The sequence below is a fragment of the Rana temporaria genome, chromosome 11 (genome assembly GCF_905171775.1).
Source record: "Rana temporaria chromosome 11, aRanTem1.1, whole genome shotgun sequence".
NCBI classification, from domain to species: Eukaryota; Metazoa; Chordata; class Amphibia; order Anura; family Ranidae; genus Rana; species Rana temporaria.
The window spans coordinates 9,723,513-9,749,575 of record NC_053499.1 but is presented as its reverse complement, the minus strand read 5'-3'; the positions used below and the strand labels follow the sequence as shown (position 1 = coordinate 9,749,575).

Here is a 26,063-nt window from a genome sequence, read left to right as displayed (position 1 = left end):
AAGCCGGAAGAAGGATCCGGACATGGAGCTGAATGTGGAGCTCATCCGACCGCGGCTCGGGAAGGTGAGTCCTCCCCCCTCCCCCCCTGTACTGGGCCACGGAGCTGACACCCCCTCCCCCCCTACTCTGATCATTGGAACTCTAACTTCACCCTATAGTCATTGGAGGTATTGATCATGTGATTGGAGGTATTGATCATATAATAATAATAATGTGATTGGAGGTATTGATCATATAATAATAATAATAATAATAATAATAATGTGATTGGAGGTATTGATCATATTATTATTATTATTATAAGTGATTGGAGGTATTGATCATATAATAATAATATTATTATTATTATTATTATTATTATTATTATTATTATTATTATTATATGATCAATACCTCCAATAATGTGATTGGAGGTATTGATCATATAATAATAATAATAATAATCATAATAATATATGATCAATACCTCCAATCACTTAATAATAATAATAATAATAATAAGTGATTGGAGGTATTGATCATATAATAATAATAATAAGTGATTGGAGGTATTGATCATATAATAATATTATTATTATTATTATTATTATTATATGATCAATACCTCCAATCACTTATTATTATTATTATTATTATTATATGATCAATACCTCCAATCACTTATTATTATTATTATATGATCAATACCTCCAATCACTTATTATTATTATTATTATTATTATTATTATTATTATATGATCAATACCTCCAATCACTTATTATTATTATTATATGATCAATACCTCCAATCACTTATTATTATTATTATTATTATTATTATTATTATTATATGATCAATACCTCCAATCACATTATTGGAGGTATTGATCATATAATAATAATAATAATTATAATATAATAATAAGTGATTGGAGGTATTGATCATATAATATTATTATTATTATTATAAGTGATTGGAGGTATTGATCATATAATAATAATAATAATAATAATAATAATGTGATTGGAGGTATTGATCATATAATAATAATAATAATAATAATAATAATAATGTGATTGGAGGTATTGATCATGTGATTGGCGGTATTGATCATATAATAATAATAATAAGTGATTGGAGGTATTGATCATGTGATTGGCGGTATTGATCATATAATAATAATAATAATGTGATTGGCGGTATTGATCATATAATAATAATAATAATAATAATGTGATTGGAGGTATTGATCATGTGACTCGGTACCGGTCCCCATTGTGGTCCCACCTGATGGATCAACTTTTTTTTTTTATACCCATATTGATCGGTTGTAGACATATTGGGTTTGGGGGACCATAGACACAAGTGTTAGGGGCTCATCCGTGGAGCATCGGAAACAATCTCTGGGAAAAAGTCAGGAAAGAGTGAAAGCTCTTGGGGCGAGGCGGACTGGCGGTTTTCACCAACCATTATCCCAAGTTGCGACGGATCGCATTTTTCTAGTCACAGCCCGGACTATTTTATGACGATCGTCTAATTATTTTCTTTACAGCCCAAATTGATCTTGATAATGCGCCGTGGGTCCGGCGTTCCCCTGCGTTGCGTTAAGGCGGCCAATCCCCAGTGAGGAGTCTGCTGGTGTCCCCGAGGGAACTGTACGCTACTTCTGGTTCTTCATACAATTTCCCATAATGATCGATTTATTTTTATGATCCATCTCTCTCGATGGGAATAATTAATTTAAAGTTCACAGTCCGTTTGATCGATGTGCCACATGCGGAGAGGGGGATTGTGATCGATAATTAACCTCTTCAATACCGGGTACTTTTGCCCCCCTTCCTGCCCAGGCCAATTTTTAGCGCTGTTGGATTTTGAAGGACAATTACGCAGTCATACTACACTGTACCCATATGACATTATTTTTTTATTATTTTGTTCACCCGAATAGAGCTTTCTTTTGGTGGTATTTAATCACTGCTGTTTTTTTTTTATTATTATTATTAATTATTATTATTTAATTTGTTTTATTTATTTTGTTTACTACTTAAACGGAAACAAAAAAATGTGTTTTTTTTTTTTAAAGCGTTTTTCTTTTGTTTCTGTTTATAAAATATCCCAAATAAATAATCTTTCTTCAAAATTTTAGGCCAAAACGTATCTGAGATACGCTACGCCACCGTAACTTACTTTTTTTGGTTTGAATCCTCAATGAATTTGCGCCGTAAGTTACGGCGGCGTAGTGTATCTCTCGCGGCGTAACGGCGCCTAATTCAAATCGGCGAGTAGGGGGGCGTGTTTCATTTAAATGAAGCGCGTCCCCGCGCCGAATGAACTGCGCATGCGCCTAAATTTCCCGCCGTGCATTGCGCTAAATGCAAGGACGTCATTGTTTTGAACTTCGACGTGAATTACGTCCATCCCGATTCACGGACGACTTGCGCAAATAAAAATAAAAAAATTCAAAATAAACGCGGGAACGACGGCCATACTTAACATGGCAAGTCTAACTATACGCCGCAAAACAGAAGCTTTAACTATACGCCGGAAAAATCCGACTAGAGACGACGGCCGCGTGTACGTTCGTGGATCGTCAGAAATAGCTAATTTGCATACCCGACGCGGAAAACGACGCGAACTCCACCCAGCGGACGCCGAAGTATTGCATCTACGATCCGAAGCCGTACGCCTGTCGGATCTAACCCAGATGCCATCGTATCTTTGGTTTGAGGATTCAAACTAAAGATACGACGCGGCAAATTTGAAAGTACGCCGGCGTATCAGTAGATACGCCGGCGTACTCTCACTGTGGATCTGCCCCAAAGTATCTCGGTGCTGCCCATCGATGCAAAATGAACGATCATTTTCCCGGTCTGGCCAATCGGATCACTCTGATCACATCTGATATAAAATTTGAGTCTGAATCGGAAGGGAAGTTGTGGCTCGTCATTTGTTTTCGGATTTAACCGTTTTTGATCAAATTGCTCATTGATCGGATAAAATCGTAGCGCTCGTGGCTCAAAGCTGAATATGTGACCATTGAAGGCGGAGCTAATTGATTGCTAAAGCTGACTTTGTTTCATGACAGTACAAGTTTCGGGATCTGACGGTTGAAGAGCTGAGAGATGTCTACAAGGCCTTCCCAGGATTCATCTACTCCATGGATACATACAGTAAGTGGATGGAGACTTCCGGAGCCAGTGACCTGTCGCATCACTCAGGCAATCAGAAAGTTCTGCTTAATGCTTTTAATTAAAGTGTATCAAATCCCGGGAACAGAAATGTAATTTAATTACAGCTCACAAGTCCCTAGATGTGATGGCCAGCAGAGCTGAAGGTTTCTACTGAGCGGGGGGGATCAGCAGAGCTGGAGGTTTCTACTGAGCGGGGGGGGATCAGCAGAGCTGGAAGTTTCTACTCAGCGGGGGGATCGGCAGAGCTGGAGGTTTCTAATGAGCAGGGGGATCGGCAGAGCTGGAGGTTTCTACTGAGCAGGGGGGGATCAGCAGAGCTGGAGGTTTCTACTGAGCGGGGGGGGGATCAGCAGAGCTGGAAGTTTCTACTGAGCGGGGGGATTGGCAGAGCTGGAGGTTTCTAATGAGCAGGGGGGTGATCGGCAGAGCTGGAGGTTTCTACTGAGCGGGGGGGGATGAGCAGAGCTGGAGGTTTCTCCTGAGCGGGGGGATCAGCAGAGCCTGAGGTTTCTACTGAGCGGGGGGATCAGCAGAACTGGAGGTTTCTACTGAGCGGGGGGGATCAGCAGAGCTGGAAGTTTCTACTGAGCGGGGGGATCGGCAGAGCTGGAGGTTTCTACTGAGCGGGGGGGATCAGCAGAGCTGGAAGTTTCTACTGAGCGGGGGGATCGGCAGAGCTGGAGGTTTCTAATGAGCAGGGGGGTGATCGGCAGAGCTGGAGGTTTCTACTGAGCGGGGGGGGGATGAGCAGAGCTGGAGGTTTCTCCTGAGCAGGGGGATCAGCAGAGCTGGAGGTTTCTACTGAGCTGGGGGGGGTCAGCTGAGAGGAGGAGCAGCAAATTGGAGGATCAGTGGAGCTGGGGGTTACTACTGAGTGGGGGGGGTAAAGCGGAGCTGGGGGTTACTACTGAGCGGGGGATTAGCGCAGCTAGGGGTTGCTACTGAGAAGGGGGATCAGCAAAGCTGGGGGTACTTATGAGCTGGGGATCTGCTGAGTGAGGGGGTTATACTGAGCCTGGTTTCTACTGGGCCCCTTAAAACAAACAGAAAATCAACACACATGGCATTTTTCAAGCTTCGTAAGCGCATCAGAGAATCGTCAATAACCCATCAAACAGTATATTGAAGTGATGGGTGTTTAATGTGTGAAGTGGAAGTGAGTGTACATGAACCCTAAAAGGATTGCTACAATGTAACAAGCTTCAATCTTTACTCGGGATCCTGCTGATTGATCGATTTGTTGCGGTGGGCGTGTCTAATGATCGTGTTTTTATTTTCAGCGTTTAAAGATGGTTCCCAAAAAGACCTGCTGAACCTCTCGGGGACGGTTCCCATGAAATTTCAGGGTAAGTTTACTATGACGTTCTTTCATTCTTTCTTTCTTTCTCTCTTTCTCTTTCTTTTTCTTTTCTTTCTTTCTTTTTCTTTTCTTTCTTTCTTTTTCTTTTCTTTTTCTTTCTTTTCTTTCTTTCTTTTTCTTTTCTTTCTTTCTTTTCTTTCTTTCTTTTCTTTCTCTCTCTCCTTCTTTCTTTCATTTTTTCTTTTTTTTCTTTCTTTTTCTTTCTCTTTTTCCTTTTTTCTTTTTTTTTTTCTCTTTTTTTTTTTTTCTTTTTTTTTCTTTTTTTCTTTTTTTCTTTATTTCTTTCTTTCTTTCTTTCTTTCTTTCTCTTTCTTTCTTTCTGTCTCTTTCTCTTTCTCTCTTTCTTTTTCTTTCTTTCTTTTTCTTTCTTTCTTTTTCTCTCTTTCTTTTTCTCTCTTTCTTTTTCTCTCTTTCTGTTTCTCTCTTTCTTTTTCTCTCTTTCTTTTTCTCTCTCTTTCTTTTTCTCTCTCTTTCTTTCTTTCTTTCTCTCTCTCTCTCTCTCTCTCTCTTTCTTTTTCTCTCTTTCTCTTTCTCTCTTTTTCTTTTTCTTTCTCTTTTTTTTTTTCTCTCTTTCTTTTTCTCTCTCTTTTTCTCTCTTTTTTTCTCTCTTTTTCTCTCTCTTTTTCTTTTTTTCTCTTTCTTTTTCTTTCTTGCTTTCCTTCTTTTTTTCTCTTTCTTTTTCTCTCTTTCTTTCTTTCTTTTTCTTTCTTTTCTCTCTTTTCTTTCTTTTTCTCTCTCTTTCTTTCTTTCTCTCTCTCTTTTTTTTTTTCTCTCTTTCTTTTTCTCTCTTTCCTTTTCTCTTTTTATCTTTTTCTATTTTTCTTTTTCTCTCTTTCTTTCTTTCTTTTTCTTTCTCTTTCTCTCTTTCTTTGTCTCTCTTTCTTTTTCTCTCTCTTTCTTTTTCTCTCTCTTTCTTTTTCTCTCTTTCTTTTTCTCTCTTTCTTTTTCTTTCTCTTTCTTTCTTTCTTTCTTTTTCTTTCTTTCTTTTTCTCTCTTTCTTTTTCTTTCTTTCTTTTTCTTTCTTTCTTTTTCTGTCTCTTTCTGTCAGATTTGGTTTGTAAAGTTCGTTTTTTTTTCCATTTTTTTTTTTGTATCAATTGTGATGTAAATTTATACAAAAAGTTCCCAAATATATTTTGATACGATCTAATATGGAAGTCATGTGACAATATTTGCCTTTTAGCCTCGTGCATTTATTGATGTCATCTGACAGCGTGGGCTGGAAGGAGGGTGACAGCCGTCTCCATCACTCATTACTCATCACTCGCCTTTCTGTCTGTGTGTGGGGGGAAGGGTTTATCATTTCCAGATTAACTACTTCAATACCGGGCACTTCTATATTATAATCTCTCTATCCCATAGTTTGGTTTACGCAAAACCTGTAGCATCTACAATCAATATACACGTATTGGTATTTTTTTTTATTTTTTTAACAAAAAGATGTAGCAGAATACATATTGGCCTAAATTGATGAACATTTTTTTTTTTTAGGATGTGTTTTATAGCAGAATGCATTTGTTTTAAATATATATATATATATATATATATATATATATATATATATATATATATATATATATATATATATATATATATATATATACACACACACATACAGTATATAATTATAATATTTACATTTTTTAACTAGTATTGGCGATCAGTGACTCATAGCAGAACTGTGATATTGCAGCGGGGGGAGGGGTCAGTGGCACTAATACAGTGATCAGTGCCAAAAAATATGCACTGAAACTGGCTGGGAAGGGGTTAACAGGGGTGATCAAAGGGTTAAATGTGTTCCTAGCCTGTGTTTTATTACAGTAGGGGGAGGGGCGTTTACTAGGGGAAGATGCGGATCCATGTCTCTGAACAGCGATCTGCCTTGTTTACATAGGCGCAGAACGCACTTCAGTGTCTGTGGCTGATGATCAGCAGGTGCCGGAGGACATCGAGTCTACCCATTGACCGGCTCCAGCTGTGTGTAGCGACAGCGGGGGCTAGCCGGCATTTGCGCCCCCTACCTGGAAGTGCAGGATCTTATTATTATTTTTATTATTATACAGGATTTATTGAGCAGCGCTTTACAACATGAGGGCAGACAGTAGAGTTGCAATACAATTCAATACAGGAGGAATCAAAGGGCCCTGTCCCTTGGAGCTCACAATCTAGTGTGTGTGTGTATGTATGTATGTATGTATGTATATACCGTATTTATCGGGGTATAACGCGCACACCAAGCTTAGAAAGGTGAAAAAGTAAAAAAAGAAAACCTTACATTTTTGCCCTGCGTCCATCGGCGGCCTTGTCCGGTGTTCGTCTGCGGCCTTGCGCGGGGTCCGTCCAGCCTTGTGGGTGTTCGTCTGCGGCTTCCTTGCACGGGGTTCGTCTGCGGCTTTGGAGGTGTCCGTCTGCGGCGTCCAGCGTGTCCGTCTGCGGCTTTGGAGGTGTCCGTCTGTGGCCTCCATCCATGTGTCCGTCTCCGTCCAGCGTGTCCAGTGTTCGTTTTTGGATTTGGCGCGAGCCGAGAGGAGCCGGATTTCCTGTGTGTTCGGCTCCTCTCGGCTTGTCTTGGCTCCTCTCGCGTGGCTGCGGGCGGAGCCGAGCGTGGCCGAGCCTAGCTGAGTGCGCAGTACACTCGGCTCGGCTCTAGGCTAGCGGCTCAGAGACAGCGGGGATCGGCGTATATCGCGCACCCACAATTTTCCCCTGAGTTTAAGGGGGAAAAAGTGCGCGGTATACGCCGATAAATACGGTATATATTTTATTTGTATGTATGTGTGTATATATATATATATATATATATATATATATATATATATATATATATATATATATATATATATATATATATATATATATATATATATATATATATATATATATATATATATATATATATATATATATAAATTTGATACTGCTGTAGAAGCAGTTGGTGTGTGGATAATAAATGTTATTTATGTTTTTATCTTTTTTAACATTTTTTTTATTTTGCAGGGAACTCTTACAACATCCCGATCTGTCTCTGGCTCCTGGACTCGCACCCCTTCGCTCCCCCGCTCTGCTTCCTGAAACCCACCGACGCCATGGGCATCCGGGTCGGCAAGCATATAGACGCCCAGGGGAGGATCTATCTGCCGTACCTTCAGGACTGGAGCCACGTAAGGAGCGCCGCACCCTAGACTTGTGGAATAAATGGCTAGAGGGCAGAGCAACCAATCAGAAGTCAGGTGATGGTAGGCAGGATTGTCGAAAAAGATGAGTTCTGATTGGTTGCAGATTTTTTTATTTATTTTTTTGCATGCTGCTGCATTGTGCCCTTTGGCCCATGGGACACACAGGGGCAGATTTACTAAAACTGGAGCACTCAGAATCTGGTGCAGCTGTACACGGGAGCCAATCAGCTTCTACCTTTAGCTTGTTCAATTTAAGCTTTGACAATAAAAGCTGGAAGCTGATTGGTTTCTATGCAGAGCTGCACCAGGTTTTGCACCCTCCAGTTTTAGTAAATCTCCCTCATAATGTGCACCCATTACAAACTTCTGAATTTTTTATTTTTTTTGCCTAATCCGGAGATCTTCTTTATAATCCTTTAGTATAGACATTGATGGCTGCCAGCCTATAACATACCATCCACTGCCTGTGTGTCACATGACCAGGGAGTGTCACATGACCAGGGAGTGTCACATGACCAGACCTGTCATTGGTTTCACTGAGTCACTGGCTGGACAGGTATTGCAGGTTTGGACTTCATAAGGAAGTATATATATAAAAAAAAAAAAAACTATGAATAACTTTATTGTCACATTCCTAAAATACAGTACATAAATATAATTTATACATTATTCAAATAACAAACTGTATGTTCAGCCATGACCCAGATTTACTCTCCCCTCCCACTCTGGATCATGTCCCCAAATATTTTGGGGTAATTTTACTTTGTGTTCCCACGGGAGGAACAGCTTTTAATTCTTTCTTTACACCCCAGAGTCCTTTTTAACAGGGTCTCTATTAGAGGTCGACCGATATGGGTTTTTCTCTGACCGATGCTGATGTCGATATTTAGAAATCTGGGCGGCCGATATATGATGCCGATTTTTGCGGCCGATATTTTAGGCCGTTTTTTTTTTTTTTTTTTGGTGGCACTGGAAGATGGCACTAGCAGAAGGCACTTTTTGGCAGGTGGCACTGATTGGCAGGTGGCACTAACAGGTGACACTGGCAGGTGGCACTGGTTGGCACTGGCAGGTGGCAATAGTTAGCACTGGATGGCATTGGCAGGTGGCACTGATGGTTTTAGTTGTCACTGGTAGGTGGCACTGGATCACACTGGCAGGTGGCACTGGGTGGAAGGTGGCACTAATTGGCACTGGCAGGTGGCAATAGTTGGCACTGGATGGCATTGGCAGGTGGCACTGATGGCTTTAGTTGTCACTGGTAGGTGGCACTGGATCGCACTGGCAGGTGGCACTGGGTGGAAGGTGGCACTAATTGGCACTGGATGGTGGCACTAGTGCAAAAAAAAATGGTGTCACCCCCACTCAGTACAGACCCCCTCTCCCTCCAGTATAGACACCCCCCCCCTGCTACAGACACCAGAGAGCGGTGTGTGTCCCACGAGCGCGGGCCCCTCCTCCTCTGTGGGTGTAAACAGAGAGGAGGGCCGCCACACTGGAGGAGAGGAGAGCTGGGAGGATTCTGAGCTGTGAGAGAAGATAGCCTGTGACACCAGTGGAAGACGCACCATATGTTTGCAGACATTATTCTGCTTATGCGATTTTGGCTTTCTTTTAATTAAAGGGGTGGTTCCCCCTAAAACACATTGCTAACAATAGATTCGTAAGACCCGTTACACTGCGGGTAGGCTGGCTTTTTTTTTTTTTTTTTTTTTTAAGTACATACCGATATCTCCCCGTCTCGTTCCTTGTCGGTGGGCGTTCCTAGTTGATTGACGTTCCTCGGACGGGCGCGTACGTGACGTCACGACTTTCCGAAAGAAGCCGAACGTCGCTGCGCATGCACCGTATAGAGCCGACTCTATACGGCGCATGCGCAGCGACGTTCGGCTTCTTTCGGAAAGTCGTGACGTCACGTACGCGCCTGTCCGAGGAACGTCAATCAACTAGTTCCGCCCACCGCCAAGGGACGAGACGGGGAGATCTCGGTATGTACGAAAAAAAAAAAAAAAAAGCCAGCCTACCCGCAGTGTAACGGGTCTTACGAATCTATTGTTAGAAATTAGTTTTAGGGGGAACCACCGCTTTAAGCAAGCCCTATCGCTCTGGTAAGAGTCCATTTTATCAGCACTTCTCGGGTGTCAACTCTTAAGTGGTGGAAGAATTTAATTGTATGCACATGATTCAAAGAAGATTGCATGCTTCTCTGTCAAGCTGATTTGTTGCCATTTGGGAGAATGCCAATTATCACTCTAAGAGTGCATGGACAGTGCCTATAATATATATATTTTTTTCTTTGGACTTTTTTTGCTTTTTTGTTTTGTTTTTCTGGTTTTGGGAGCACTTTTTTTCATATTGTGTTTCACATATATATTGTTCACCTTTATACCCATCAAATGGTTATTGGCACTATATATTTTTATGTATTCAAGATCCAGTTGCTGTATATATCACCTCAGGCAGTTCCTGCTGTTAGGGCCTGAATTGCATTTATTTATTCACATTTGCGCATATATTTTAGTTAGTGTATGTTCTCTTATTTCTGATACACTTTATAGTTAGCCTACGGCTATAGCGCCCCCTATCACTCCAATATGTACTAAGATGGCCGCGGCTCCGGAGCTAGGCTAAGGCCGCGGTCTTTCCTGATGCTGTGACCACGGCGGCGATCCGCGGATTGCCGCCGCGGTCACAGCATCAGGAAAGGCCGCAGCTTCGGCCTAGCTCCGGATCCGTGGCACCACTAGCGGCCATGTAAAATATCGGCCTAATTTGGATAAAAATCGGCCGATGCTGATTTCTCCAAAACGGACAAATATCGGCCGATATATCGGCCTGCTGATATATCGGTCGACCTCTAGTCTCTATGCCTGATTGGCTAGTAGTGACCATATGGCCGCCTGCACAGTCATGTTGACAGATCGGTATGTGACGAGGACTTTTTTGTCTTTTCAGCCCATATCCACAATCCTCGGACTGATCAAAGAGATGGTGAAGAAGTTTGAGGAGGAACTCCCGCTCTACTCCCTCTCAGTTGCCGACGCCGCCAGACAGAGGGAGCTGCTGTCCTACATCTCTCAGGTCACCGATGGTAAGGGGCGAGTCTTCCACCCGATGTATGGGGAACCTCAGGGCAGGGTCTTTTCTTGAAGCCAGAACCTCGTATTGTATATTAACCACTTGACGTCCGTGCTGTAGTTGTCTTTCAGCCAGTGCCGGCCCAAGACATTGTGCTGCCTGGTACCAAGAATCAAATGCTGCCCCCCCCAAAAAAAAAAATTACGCCCACCAAGATGCCCCCACATCCATTATTTTATATCCTGATAACTAAAGTGGACCTATCATGGCTCTATACATGTATATAGGAGTATAAAGAGGACCTGTTATGGTTGTTTACGTGTATAGGAGTATAAAAAGGACCTGTCATGGCTCTATTCATGCAATTAGCCCCACAGTGGAGCAGAATGGGAGGAGCGGTCGGGCGGCAATTAGCCCCACAGTGGAGCGGAGAGCGGAGCTGGCAGCATGGGATGGCAGGCGGCAATTTGCCGCCCCCCTGAAAGTGCTGCCTGGTACCACCGGGTCCCATGGTAGGGCCGGCCCTGCTTTCAGCTATAGCGCAGACGTCAAGTGGTTAGTACAAAATCAAATGCCGGGAGGGCGTCCTCTTACATCCTCTCGTTCTCGCTCCGCCTGCACGGTGCGCTCCGTGATCACAGAGCAGGGCAAAGGGCCAATCACAGCGGGCCCTTTACCACATGATCAGCTGTCCGCCAATGAAGGGGTTGTAAAGTCTCAAGGTTTTTTACCTTAATGCATTCTTTGCATTAAGGTGGAAAACCTTCTGTGCTGCAGATGCCCCCCCCCCCCCATTTTTCTTACCTAAACTAAACTACAAAAAAAAAAAAAAAAACGTTAAAATCACTTTACGTCCCGTAAAGGTAATATTGGGAGACAATCGCATGTTTGTGCATTCCCCTCAACCCCCCATAGACACCCAACCACAATCTTTTGGGCTGTTTATATTGGGGCAGTAATTGATCATCCCAATTGGAGTTTCCTGGATGATTGGAGTTGTGCTCCTTCGGGGTTCAATAGGCGCAGGGTACATGTTCGCTATGTTCAGATCAGTTGTGTTTCTGTAGAACAGCCATGCAGGGGTTAAATCGTTGCATTGCCTTCTTATGTGGGAGTTCCATTACTGAAACCCAATAGGGGGGGGGGGGGGGAATCGAACTGGCCTAAGGCTTTATTATTTGCACTGACGCATTTCGTTTTTTTCCGTTTGTTTCAGGCGTATCGAACATAGATGTGAGTTCACCGAGCAGGGGAAAGGTTACAGTAATTGGAGGTGGGGATGTGGCTCTGGCTTGTTTATTGGCCATCTCTGCAAAGGTAAAAATTTTTTTAATTTTTAAAAAAATTATTTATATATAATAATATTATTATTATTATTATTATTATTATTATTATTATTATTAGTAGTAGTAGTAGTAGTAGTAGTAGTATTTTATTTGTTTTGAACAGTATAGTTAAAAAAAAAAAGAGAAATAGTTTATTATAGGATCTAAAATCTTATACTACATAATACTGATAATAATTAAAGCGGAGTTCCACCCAAAAATAGAACTTCCGCTTTTTGGAACCCCAGGTGTCGCATTTGGCACCTTTTGGGGGGGAGGGAATGCAGATACCTGTCTAAGACAGGTATTTGCACCCACTTCCGGGCATAGACTCCCACGCCACTTCCCGTCCCCCGCTGTTTCCTGGGAAACACAGTGGTCCTAGGAGAGAGTGAGGGCGCACTGCGCTACTCGCGCATGCGCAGTAGGGAGCGGGGCAGTAGTGAAGCCGCAACGCTTCCTGATTCTCTCACCAAGGATGGCGGCGGGGGCAGCCAAGAGACAAGCAATTCCTTGGCTGCGGACATCGCGGGCGCGCTGGACAGGTAAGTTTCCATTTTTTTTTAAAAGTCAGCAGCTGCAGTATTTGTAGCTGCTGGCGCTAAAAAAAAAAAAAATTATTCGGGGGGACCTCCGCTTTAAGACCCCCTCCCCTTTTTTTTTTTCTGAGGTAATTTTATATTAATCTGGTCTAAGTTGGTTTTATCCTTTTCTTATACAATTTATGATGTAATCTTTTGAGGAGTTAGATCTATGCTAAAATTGTTTTAGTTAAACTACTTTCTAGTTTGTTAGAACTGCAACTCAACATTATTATTATATATGTCATCTTTTCTTTTGCTGCCACCATATGTACCGTATTTATCAAGGTATTGTGCGCACCCGCGTATAGCGCGCACCCCCAACCTGGAACGGAAATTTCAGGAAAAAAAATAAGATACTTAGTTTGAATGCCCCTCGTCGGTGTCTTGCCCGGTCCAGCGGCCCCGGTGGTGTTCTCCCGCGCTGTCTCTGAGTCTAATCCCTGCTTCCCGCGCTGAGTTTGAACTGCGCCACCGACATATACCGAGCGCAGTACACTCGGGCTCGCTCGGAGGCGTCACAGAGCGTGAGCGAAGCCGAGCCTGGCCGAATGTACCCGTGTGTACTGCGCTCGGTATATGTCGGCGGCGCAGTTCAAACTCAGCGCGGGTATCGGCGTATATCACGCACCCACGATTTTCCCCTTATTTTAAGGGGAAAAAAGTGCGCGGTATACGCAGATAAATACGGTACTTATGTATGCTAATTGTTAAAATTCAATAAACAGATTTTGACAAGGAAAATGAATGCACAACCAATATAGAGTTCTCTAGTGTGTCTGTTCCTCTGCAGTCTGGGAATGAATATTAACATTAATAGTGACGACATCTTGTGTTTTGTCTAGAGGGCTGCGGACAAGCTGGTACTTCTTGACGTCAGTGATGGCGGACTGAAAGGGGGAGGAGCCATGGACCTGGACATATTCTGCATCCCAAATGTGCAAGTCAGCAAAGGTAAATATCTGAGCTGGAAGTCTGATCGGGTTTGTTGCTCAAAAAAGGAAAATAAATAAATGTAAAGGTTTTGTGCTTGTCGAGATCTTAAGCTTTTTTTTTTTTTATTGTTCTGTTTTATTTTCTTCAGATTTGTCTACAGCTGCTGGCTCTAAGGTGGTTATCGTGACCGTGAATGCATGGAGCAATGCTCAGTCTTATTTGGAGGTTCTTCAGAGTAACGTGGAGCTGTTACGTGGCATAGTGCCAGCTGTGGCCTATCACTGCCCAGACAGTGTGCTGGTCATTGCCTCTCAGCCAGGTAAGGCCTGAATGCGGTAGAGCAGGGTTTGACAAATTTGCTTGGAATCTAGGAGCCAGCAAAAAAAGTTAGGAGCCAGAAAACGCACCCCGTCCCGACGAGCTCGCGCGCAGAAGCGAACGCATACGTGAGCCGCGCCCGCATATGTAAACGGTGTTCAAACCACACATGTGAGGTATTGCCGCGATTGGTAGAGCGAGAGCAATAATTCTAGCCCTAGTCCTCCTCTGTAACTCAAAACATGCAACCTGTAGATTTTTTTAAACGTCGCCTATGAAGATTTTAAAGGGTAAAAGTTTGTCGGCATTCCACGAGCGGACGCAATTTTGAAGCGTGACATGTTGGGTATGAATTTACTCGGTGTAACATTATCTTTCATAATATTTAGAAAAATGGGGATAACTTTACTGTTGTCTTATTTTTTAATTAAAAAAAGTGCAATTTTTTCCCAAAAAAGTGTGCTTGTAAGACCGCTGCGCAAATACGGCGTGACAGAAAGTATTGAAACGATTGCCATTTTATTCTCTAGGGTGTTAGGATAAAAAATATATATAATGTTTGGGGGTTCTAATTAGAGGGAAGAATATGGCAGTGAAAAATGGTGAAAAATTACATTAGAATTGCTGTTTAACTTGTAATGCTTAACTTGTAATACCAACGGCCACCACCAGATGGCGCCAGCTCACACATCTGGTGGTAATAACTTGTAATACCAACGGCTCACCACCAGATGGCGCCAGTCCACCTTCCAAGCCAAGTCGCCAGGACACCATTTCTAGTCGCCATGGTGTCCTGGCGCCCGGGATTTGTCGAGCCCTGCGGTAGAGCAGGAGTCCCCAACCCCCAGGCTGGTCCCGGGTCCGTGGCCTGTTGATGATCATGTGGTGGGTGATGACCAAATTGTGCACAGGGCTATCACAGACTGTCTGCTGTGCGGCCATGCCTGTTTGTCTTCTCCCTGCTCCTCCGTCTACCCGACGATGTGATCCTATCAGCAGATCGGAATGGAATGCTCCTCTTGCCCCCAGTCCTGATGATAGGATGACATCGTCGGGCGGGGGGGGGGGGGGGGGGGAATCAGTGTACTGTTGAGAAATGCACTCCGGAAAATGTCTCCAATGTGTTTGCGCATGCGCAGTAACAAACGTCACTCCAGCCGATATGTTGATCAGCTGGAGTGACGTCAACACGGTGCATGCGCAGATCGTCAGAGGCATTATTCGATGATCTGCTAAGCGCAGAGGGGGAATGTAATTGTTCTGTAGTCCAGGATAGGAACTTGAAGCACTCTTTGAGATAACATAGGAATAGGGTACAGGATAGAATCTCTGACACAACAGATATTTTGGCTTGCACTGGTTAAACTGATATAAAAACACCTTTAAAGGTATATTTAAATGCCAAAAAAAGAGCAAATAGAAATTTATTGTTGGGTCTTACATATGATTTAAAACAGCATAGAATTGCTGTTCCAGCCAGATATAAACTCGCCCCCGTCATCAATCAGAAACTGTCTGCCTGATATAAACCCACCCCCATCGCCAATCAGAAACTTCCCACCAGCAATAAACCCACCCCCACCATCAATCAGAAACTGTCTGGTGATGGGGGTGGGTTTTTATCAGGCAATCGGGCAATCTGCCAGATATACACCCACCCCCATCATCAATCCGAAACTGCCTGATAAAAACCCACCCACCACCATCACCAATCGGAAACTTCCTGATATAAACCCACCCCATCACCTATCAGAAACTTCCCACCAGCAATAAACCCACCCCCATCACCAATCAGAAACTGTCTGCCTGATAAAAACACACCCCCAACACCAATCAAACTGTCTGCCAGATATACACCTACCCCCATCATCAATCAGAAACTTCCCACCCCCACCCCCACCATCAATCAGAAACTGTCTGGTGATGGGGGTGGGTTTTTAATAGGCAATCAAACTGTCTGCCAGATATACACCCACCCCCATCACCAATCAGAAACTGACTGATAAAAACCCACCCCCATCACCAATCGCAAACTGCCTGATAAAAACCCACCCCCATCACCAATCAGAAACTGTCAGCCAGATATACACCCACCCCCATCACCAATCAGAAACTGTCAGCCAGATATACACCCACCCCCATCACCAATCAGAAACTGACTGATAAAAACCCACCCCCATCACCAATCAGAAACTGCCTGATAAAAACCCACCCCCATCACCAATCAGAAACTGTCAGCCAGATATACACCCACCCCCATCACCAATCAGAAACTGTCAGCCAGATATACACCCACCCCCATCACCAATCAGAAACTGACTGATAAAAACCCACCCCCATCACCAATCGCAAACTGCCTGATAAAAACCCACCCCCATCACCAATCAGAAACTGTCAGCCAGATATACACCCACCCCCATCACCAATCAGAAACTGTCAGCCAGATATACACCCACCCCCATCACCAATCAGAAACTGACTGATAAAAACCCACCCCCATCACCAATCGCAAACTGCCTGATAAAAACCCACCCCCATCTCCAATCAGAAACTGTCAGCCAGATATACACCCACCCCCATCACCATTCAGAAACTTCCCACCAGCAATAAACCCACCCCCAATCAGAAACTGCCTGATAAAAACCCACCCTCATCACCAATCAGAAACTGTCAGCCAGATATACACCCACCCCCATCACCAATCAGAAACTTCCCACCTGCAATAAACCCACCCCCATCACCAATCAGAAACTGCCTGATAAAAACCCACCCCCATCACCAATCAGAAACTGCCTGATAAAAACCCACCCCCATCACCAATCAGAAACTTCCCACCAGCAATAAACCCACCCCATCACCAATCAGAAACTGTCTGCCTGATAAAAACACACCCCCATCACCAATCAAACTGTCTGCCCACCCACCCCATCACCAATCAGAAACTTTCCGCCAGCTATAAACCCACCCCCATCACCAATCAGAAACTTTCCATCACTTGTAGGGGGATTTTTTGCAATGTTTTACTTTTCCATCTGCATCAGATATTTTACTTTTTTTTTTACATCTGGTTTCTAGTGGAGATCATGACCTACGTGGCCTGGAAACTTAGCGGCTTGCCTCATCGGCAGGTCCTAGGGATCGGATGTAATTTGGATTCAGCCCGGTTCCAACACATCATCCGCACCGTGACCAATTCCCAGGAGGAGGCGCAGTCCGGTTGGATCATCGGAGAGCAGGGCGAGAACAAAGGTAAGCTAGGAACTTTCATGGTCACAATTGTTCCTCATTGGCTTGTTGTGAGGTTACTTCTGGTGAGTATACGTTTTTATGTACTGCATTTGTATCCTGGCTAGGACACCATCTGCATGGAGTTTGCATGTTCCTACTCTGCTTGCATGTGTTTCCTCCTCTTCCCCCCCCCCCCCCCCCCCCACTATAAACTTATGTGATTGTAGATCCTGTGTAAATTGGGCATATTGGGTGTGTGCAGTCCTGAGAGATGGGCCTTTTTCAGCTTGTAGGTTCTCCATATGAGGGCTCTGCTAGAGGGTGCATAATGCAGCTATTCTTCTGCTCAGGGCCCCTCAGTGGGCTCTCCATAGGAATATACAAAGAACAGTTACTCAACCGAGTTGCCAAGCTGGGTGGTGGTTACACTATAGGACATGGGTCTCAAACTGGCAGCTGTTGCGGAACTACAAGTCCCATCATGCCTTTTTGAGTCTTGCTTGTAACTGTCGGCCTTGCAATGCCTCATGGAACTTGTAGTTTCGCAAAACAGCTGGAGGGCTGCCAGTTTGAGATCCCCTGCTATAGGAGGATCGAGCACTACCCCACATTTCCCCAGATGGACACTTGCCTTGCGTAACTCCAATTCTCAACCCCAAATTGCTTTGTACAGCAAATAAACTCTCTTCCATCTGTATATGTGGCGCATTAAATATCACATTAACAGAACGTACCTGAAGTTCAGGAACCAGCACCCGGAGAGCAGCAGTGGATGAAAAAAGTAAAAAAAACAGCAAACCCCATCATCTGAATTTATGGCAACATTCTTTTTCAGTGGCTGCATGGAGTCAGGAAGATGCTGCAAACAATCACAAGTCGCCTACAAGATTATATCCCAAGATCTTCCAAGAGCAGCTGGCAAACAGGTAAATTGTGGTCCTGAACTCAAAAAATGAAGGTTTGTTATCTTCTAGGTCAGTGATGGTGAACCTCGGCACCCCAGATGTTTCGGAACTACATTTCCCATGATGCTCATGCACTCTGCAGTGTAGCTGAGCATCATGGGAAATGTAGTTCCAAAACATCTGGGGTGCCGAGGTTCACCATCACTGTTCTAGGGAATATATAGGATGCTATTGTGGCTAAGCAGTACTAGACACGTGCAGTTTGTTTCGGTTTAAATGTAAATTCAGACCAATTTTTGGTAGATTCGGATGTATCCAAATGAAATGGTAACGAATTCAGTTGAAAATGTTGTTTTCTAAGGCATTCCAAATTTTCACAACAATTCGGATCGGACGAAAAATGATCGTTCCGATTTGAATTTGAGTGTGAAGAATAGCTGGTGGTTGTTAAGGAGCGGGCCAGGATGTAGGCTACTGCATCCTTAGCAACCAGTGACTCATCAGCTGTCAACGGGCTTCCCCACTGAAAGCTGAAATGTAATCAAAAGAATGCCTGAAATAGAACATTCAGAAAATAAAAAAAGCGTGCCCCCCCCCCCCCCTAATCTATACCAGGCCCTTCAGGTCCAGTATGGATTTTAAGGGGAATCACTCGCCCCTTTTCAAATGCCATGTGGCCCGTCCCCCAAATCCATACCAGACCCTTATCTGAGCATGCAGACCAGTAAAGGGGGAAACAAGCAAGCACCCCCCCCCCCCCTCCCTCCTGAACCATACCAGGCCACGTCCTCTCAACATGGGTTGGTGGTCTAGGGCAGGGGAGCTCTGCCCCCCTTACCCCAAAGCACCTTGTCCCTATGTTAAGGACAAGGGCCTCATCCCCACAACCCTGAATGGTGGTTGTGGGGGTCTGTGGACGCTGGGCTTAACTGAATCTGGAAGCTCCCTTTAGCCCCCAGATTCTGTACATAGTAGCCCTTACCCATTCACCAAAAAAGTGAATAAGGCACTACATTGGTTTTTGACAATTCCTTTATTTAAAATCAAAAACAATGTCCGCTGATGTAGATCCATCGTCAATCACACCGCTCTTTGCCACCACCTACCTGGGAAAAAAAAAATCTTCTGGCCTCGTCGAAGGCTCCCCACCGACTGCCTGCTCCTCCATCTGACATTTCTTAAATCGCTAATGGACGGAGTCACCCGATGATGTCAGCGTGTGACCCTGCCCCGTTTGTGACGTCACCGATCCAGCATGCCCCAGTTATCAGGGGAGATCACCAGTTATTAGGGGACAACTCTGACCTGAGGAACCAAAGCCCTGCCTTTACCAAGATGGCCACCCCTACACAGAAACACTTGCATAGCATACTAGCTCATTATGAATTACTTACCTTGCATCGAAGCCCCCACATCGGTCCTTGTACCCCCCACTGGTCGGCGACATCTCTCCCGGGGGTTACTTCCGGGTACCGAGATTATGTGGCTCCCGCGCATGCACGCAAGAGCCGCCGTTAATGGCACACTCACGTACGTGCCATTGCTTCAGTTTGCCCCAGTGCACATGTGTCGATGACATCGGCACATGCAGGGGACGTTGTATCTCTTAAGCCGTGCAGGTTAGGAGATATCCTGGGTAGCTACAGGTAAGCCTTATTATAGGCTTACCTGTAGCATAAAGTGGTCTGTAAGGGTCTGTTAAGACTGGCATGAACTTTATGAAGAAGATGTGTATAATTAATATCCCCCATTGTGGGTAATAGGGAGTCAATAATAAAAAAAAAATTAAACCGACTGGAGTGCCTCTTTTAAATATTGATAAAGCTAAACCAGTAATACAATGAACCCATTTTGTTTTTCATCTTCAGGACCTTGGAGGTCATGAAAGGAAAAGGTCAGAGGTCGTGGTCCATCGGTTTGTCTGTAGCCGAACTCACCGACACCATTGTTCAAAACAAAGGGAAGACCCATTCAGTATCATCCTTTGCCAAGGTAATTCGTTTTCCATCTTAATATTCTAAACTGCTAGACAAGATATGACATTATAAACTGAGGTTTAGGAGCATTGTGTCCTTTAAAACAACATCTGTCCAGCTAGCCGCATCTACCCAAGCTAGCTGTGAACTAAGCCTTTCTCACTGGCCTAGCATCCTCTTGCCAGATGTAAGCCTACAATCCTTTCTCATTGGCCCATTTTTCCTTGACTAGATGCAGGTCTATCAGCTTTCCTTACTGGCCCAGTGTCCTCTGGCCCTGATGAAGGCCTACAAGCCTTCCTCATTGGCCTAGAAACTCAGCATTGTTTATTGGTCTAGTGTCTGCCTGCTTGGGTGAGGACCTACAGGCCCTTCTGAAGGGTTAGTGTCCCCTGATCGAGATATAGGCCTTCAAGCCTTTCTTTTTCCCATGATGTTCCCCAGTTTACAGGCCCTTCACCGTATGTCCCCTGGCCAGATGCAAGCCTAACAGCCTTTCTCACTGTCCTAGTGCCTCCTTACCCAGATAAGGCATTCAAGCCTTTCGTATTCTCCTAGTGTCCACTGGTCTAAGTGCTTACTGGCCCAGTGTCCCCTGGACTTGGTAAAGGCCTACAAGGCTTTCTCATTGGCCTAGAGCCCCCTGGTCTAGAAACGGATCTCATTTTTGCTTATTGGGCAAGTGTCCCCTTGCTGGGATGAGCACTATTATGAATGGACTAGTGTCCCCTGATCCAGATGCAGGCCTACAAACCTTTCTTATTCTTCTGGTGTTCCCCAGCTAACAGGCCATTCCCATTGGTCTAGTGCCAACTCAATATTGAACCCTACGGACTAAGACTTGGATGCCTTTTTAAAGTTCATGTGCCTGTAAAGGCAGGCGTCCCTGCACATGAACTTCCCAGTTCTTGGTCTTAGTCCGTAGGGTTCAATAATGAGTTGGCCCACCTTTTACAGCTATAACGGCTTCTACTCTTCTGGGAAGGCCGTCCACAAGGTTTAGGAGTGTGTCTATGGGAATGTTTGTCCGTTCTTCCAGAAGCGCATTTGTGAGGTCAGGCACATACTTTTGTCAATCTAGTACAGATCTGCAGTGGCTTCACTAGGGTTGGTGTCACCCGGTGCGGTAAAACATGGTGTCACGCCCCCCTCTGTCTAGGCTGCCCAGCACCAAGCAGGCAGCACACGGGGCGCACCCCAAACCAGCCCCTGTAAATGATAGTATAGGGCAGTATAGTGGCAGGTTAGGGTAGTATAGAGTGGTATAGTGGCAGGTTGGTGTAGAGGGGTGGTATAGAACAGGTTAAGGTGGTATAGGGCATGTTGGGGTGATATAGGGTAGTTTGGGGTGGTATAGGGCAAGTTAGGGTTGCATAGGGCAGGTTGGGGTAGTATAGGGCAAGTTAGGGTGGTACAGGGCAGGTTGGGGTGGTATAGTGCAAGTTAGGGTGGCATAGGGCAAGTTGGGATGGCATGGGAAAGGTTGGGGTGGTACAGGGCAAGTTAGGGTGGCATTGGGCAGGTTGGGGTGGTATAGGGCAATTTATGGTGGCATAGGGCAGATTGGGGTGGTACAGGGCAAGTTGGGGTGGCATGGGAAAGTTTGGGGTGGTACAGGGCAGGCTGTGGTGGCACAGGGCAGGCTGTGGTGGCACAGGGCAGGCTGTGGTGGCACAGGGCAGGCTGTGGTGGCACAGGGCAGGCTGGGGTGGTACAGGGCTGTTTGGGGGGGGGGGGTATAGGGCTGTTTGGGGTGGTATAGGGCTGTTTGGGGTGGTGCAGGGCAGGCTGGGGTGGTACAGAGCAGGCTGGGGTGGTACAGGGCAGGCTGGGATTGCACAGGGCAGGTTGGGCATGTCAGCTAAAAAAAATAAAAAAAACGGGATGGTGTCACCCCTCTAGCGGGTGTCACCTGGTGCGGACCGCACCCCCCTAGCAACGCCTCTGCAGATCTGTAGTATTATTTTATTGTGCTGGTTCTAATTGTTTTGTTTTCTCTTTGTGACCAATCCAGGGTTTCTACAACATAGGGGAGGAAGTATTTTTAAGCCTGCCATGTGTACTGGGAAGCACCGGAGTGTACGGGAACCCCCAGATCCTTCAACAGGACGAGACGATGACTGCGGCCCTCCGGAAAAGTGCCTCTTCCATTCACAATCTTCAGCAGCAGCTGAAACTCTAACTTTATGGAGCCGGACTCCTCTGTCTTCTCTACTATGCAATGAAGTTGTATGGGGGCCGTGTCTGCAGTGCAGAGCATCGCACTCCTACAACGAAGAGATGCTTGCCGGGTTACTGAAAGAAAGAAAGCTTTTGTAGTTTGTATATGGGGGGGGATTATAAAGTGCTCTTTTACAAATGGTCAAGATGGCATTTTTGCATAGATTTTGATCATTGTGGTCTGTGTTGTCCGTAGCAACCAAATAATTTCTCTCTCATCTTCCCGCACTGAATGGAAGCAACTGATTGGCTGCAACAAGCAATGAAAAGTGAGATTATTCATCCCTCAGCCACGTTGGTAAATGAGGCCCAATATATCTCTATAGACTCAATTTTTATTTACTCTTTTTTATATTTTCTATACACTAATAAAGTTCTGTCACAGTTCTTCTACTTGCACTTTCTACAATGAAACTCCTAAGGCCCGTTTGCACCATCATAATAATGCACCTTAAAGTGGTGGTTCACCCTTAATAACAACAATCTACCATTAAATCAAGCATAGTAGCGCGAGCTACAGTATGCCTTTTATTTTATTTTTTTGGCGCCGTACTCACTGTTTAATGCCATAGTGAAGTTTCAGACTCCCCGCGGGGAATGGGCGTTCCTATGGAAAGGGAAGATGGTTGACGACCGGCTATGGCGCGTCACGCTTCTCCGGAAATAGCCGGAGTAGGTCTCGGCTCTTCACGGCGCTATACGGCGCCTGCGCACAGACTAGGCGCAGGCGCCGTGAAGAGCCGAGACCATAGCCGGCCGCCAAAAAAATAAATAAAGGCATACTGTAGCTCGCGCTACTATGCTTGATTTAATGGTAGATTGTTGTAATTAAGGGTGAACCACCGCTTTAAATGCGTCAGTGTTTTATGCAGTGCCAATTACTCTGAACTGCACCCCAATGCACCTCGTGATGGACTTGCGTCACCCCTTCCAAACAAAAACGATGCATGCGCCATTCTTTGCCAGCACAATGCACATTAACCACTTAAGGACCGCCTCCTGCAGATATACGTCGGCAGAATGGCAAGGCTGGGCACAAGCACGTACCTGTACGTCCTCTTTAACGGTCCGAAGCTCCGTGACCGCGGGACCCGCGGACCCGATCGCTGGCCGGAGTCCCGCGATCGGTCCCCGGAGCTGAAGAACGGGGAGAGGTGTGTGTAAACACAGCTTCCCCGTTCTTCACTGTGGCGGCTGCATCGATCGTGTGTTCCCTTTTATAGGGAGACTCGATCGATGATGTCAGACCTACAGCCACACCCCCCTACAGTTGTAAACACACACTAGGTGAAACAAAACTCCTTCAGCACCCCCTTGTTGTTAACTCCTAAAATGCAACTGTCATTTTCACAATAAACAATGCAATTTAAATGCATTTTTTGCTGTGAAAATGACAATGGTCCCAAAAATGTGTCAAAATTGTCCGAAGTGTCCGCCATAATGTCGCAGTCACGAAAAAAATTAGTAGTAAAAAAAAAAAAATTTATAAAAATGCAATAAAACTATATCCTATTTTGTAAACGCTATAAATTTTGCGCAAACCAATCGATAAACGCTTATTGCCATTTTTTTTTATTTTTTACCAAAAATAGGTAGAAGAATACGTATCGGCTTAAACTGAGGAGAAAAAACTATTTTTTATATCTTTTTGGGGGATATTTATTATGGCAAAAAGTAAAAAATATTGCATTTTTTTCAAAATTGTCGCTCTATTTTTGTTTATAGCGCAAAAAATAAAAACCGCAGAGGTGATCAAATACCACCAAAAGAAAGCTCTATTTGTGGGGAAAAAAGGACACCAATTTTGTTTGGGAGCCACGTCGCACGACCGCGGAATTGTCTGTTAAAGCGACGCAGTGCCGAATCGCAAAACCTGTCCGGGTCCTTTAGCTGCCTAAAGGTCCGGGTCTTAAGTGGTTAAGCTTTTGCACACACCAGTTTTAGTAAATCAAGCCCACTGTGTTGCACCAACGCATTTCATTTACATTGCTGTGCCTTTCCGTACCGTCATAGAGTGAATGTGTCTTCAGAGTCTTCAGAAATGTATATATGATGATTACCATACAGGTAATGGTGGGAGGGGACTAAATGGTGGGAGGGGACTAAAAGAATCAAAAAGCCCTTCAACCGAATTGTTCTTGTACTCCATGTGCTATATATTATTGTTACAAATGCAGATTTATCCTTTTGGGATTTGTGGTGGAAGATATTTTCTACATAAAAAAACATTTGTGAGTGGGATAATCATGGACGAGGTGAAAAATGCCTTCATTCAATGAATGACGCAATACAACCAATAAATCTAAGCTAAAACCAATTGAATTTTGTGTTTTTTTTTTTTCATTTATTCTGTTATGTGTTCATCATTAAGACTATGCAATAATATTATATCTAAAGGGGGTTATGGTCCTACCATGGACCGGGTGTTAGATCTTGGTGACACCAGATTCAGATGTTTTAGAGCACTTTTAATGGGTCCATTTTCGGGTTTTAGGTTCTTGGGTGCATACATGTTAAACAGTCCCTTCCATTGAGTTGGTTAGGAGTGCGGGAAAACAGTTCAGGGGAGGAGGGAAGCGGGATGATGGGGAGAGCAAAGAGGTTTTGGGGGGTGGAGGAGGAGAATAAATTAAAGACATGGGGGGGGGGGGGATTATGGAGTGATATAGAAAATGTGTAGTAGGGTGACAGGGCTGGGGGGGGGGGGCAATAGGAAGTATTGGTGGTACATACTGGAAACAAGGAGGTGGCTGGGTTGGAGGGAGGGGGATAGGAGGGGACAGTAGGCTGACAGGGTTGTGAGGTTGGGGTATGGCAGGCATTGGGGGGTAGGGAGAGTTGGGTGAAAGGGTTGGGAGGTGGCAAGCAATGAAAGGTATTGGGGTTACATATAGGGGAAGGAGGGTGATAGGGTTGGGTGGTAGGGGGTTGGCAGACAATTGAAGGTATTGGGGTAATATGAAGAGGAAAGTGGGGTGACTGGGTTGGGGGGTTATAGGATTACATGCAGGGGAAGGAGGGGACAATAGGGTGACAGGGCTTGTGAATTAAGGGTATGGCAGGCATTGGAGGGAGGGGAGAATTGGGAGACGGCAAGCAATGAGAGATATTGGGGTTGCATATAAGGAAAGGGAGGGTGATGGGGCTGGATGGTAGGGGGTGGCAGACAATGGAAAGTATTGGGGTAATATGAATGGGGCAGTGGGGTGACACGGTTGGGGGTATTAGGATTGCATGGAGTGGACAATGGGGTGACAGGGTTGTGAGGTTGGGGTATGGCAGGCATTGGAGGGAGGGGAGAGTTGGGTGAAAGGGTTGGGAGACGGCAAGTAATGAGAGATATAGGGGAAGGAGGGTGATAGGGTTGGGTGGTAGGGGGTTGGCAGACAATGGAAGGTATTGGGGTAATATGAATGGGGCAGTGGGGTGACACGGTTGGGGGTATTAGGATTGCATGCAGGGGAAGGAGGGGACAATGGGGTGACAGGGTTGTGAGGTTGGGGTATGGCAGGCATTGGAGGGTCAGGGGAGTTGGGTAAAAGGGTTGAGAGACGGCAAGCAATGAAAGGTATTGGGGTTACAAATAGGGGAAGGTGGGTGATAGGGTTGGGTGGTAGGGGGTTGGCAGACAATGGAAGGTATTGGGGTAATAAGAGGAAAGTGGGGTGACTGGGTTGGGGGTTATAGGATTACATGCAGGGGAAGGAGGGGACAATGGGGTGACGGGGCTTGTGAATTAAGGGTATGGCAGGCATTGGAGGGAGGGGAGAGTTGGGTGAAAGGGTTGG

At 44.9% G+C, this 26,063-nt stretch overlaps 1 protein-coding gene across 1 annotated transcript; it reads left to right on the top strand.

Moving 5' to 3' along the window:
- UEVLD (UEV and lactate/malate dehyrogenase domains) lies at positions 1–22,662 on the top strand. The gene is made up of 12 exons (XM_040328000.1): positions 1–64; positions 3,067–3,151; positions 4,453–4,518; positions 7,530–7,693; positions 10,664–10,799; positions 12,003–12,103; positions 13,538–13,646; positions 13,777–13,947; positions 17,022–17,195; positions 18,010–18,100; positions 19,948–20,071; positions 22,070–22,662. The coding sequence occupies exons 1-12, from the start codon at positions 23–25 to the stop codon at positions 22,235–22,237; spliced, it is 1,431 nt and encodes a 476-aa protein (XP_040183934.1). The 5' UTR covers positions 1–22; the 3' UTR covers positions 22,238–22,662.
- The last annotated feature ends 3,401 nt before the right edge of the window (positions 22,663–26,063 follow it).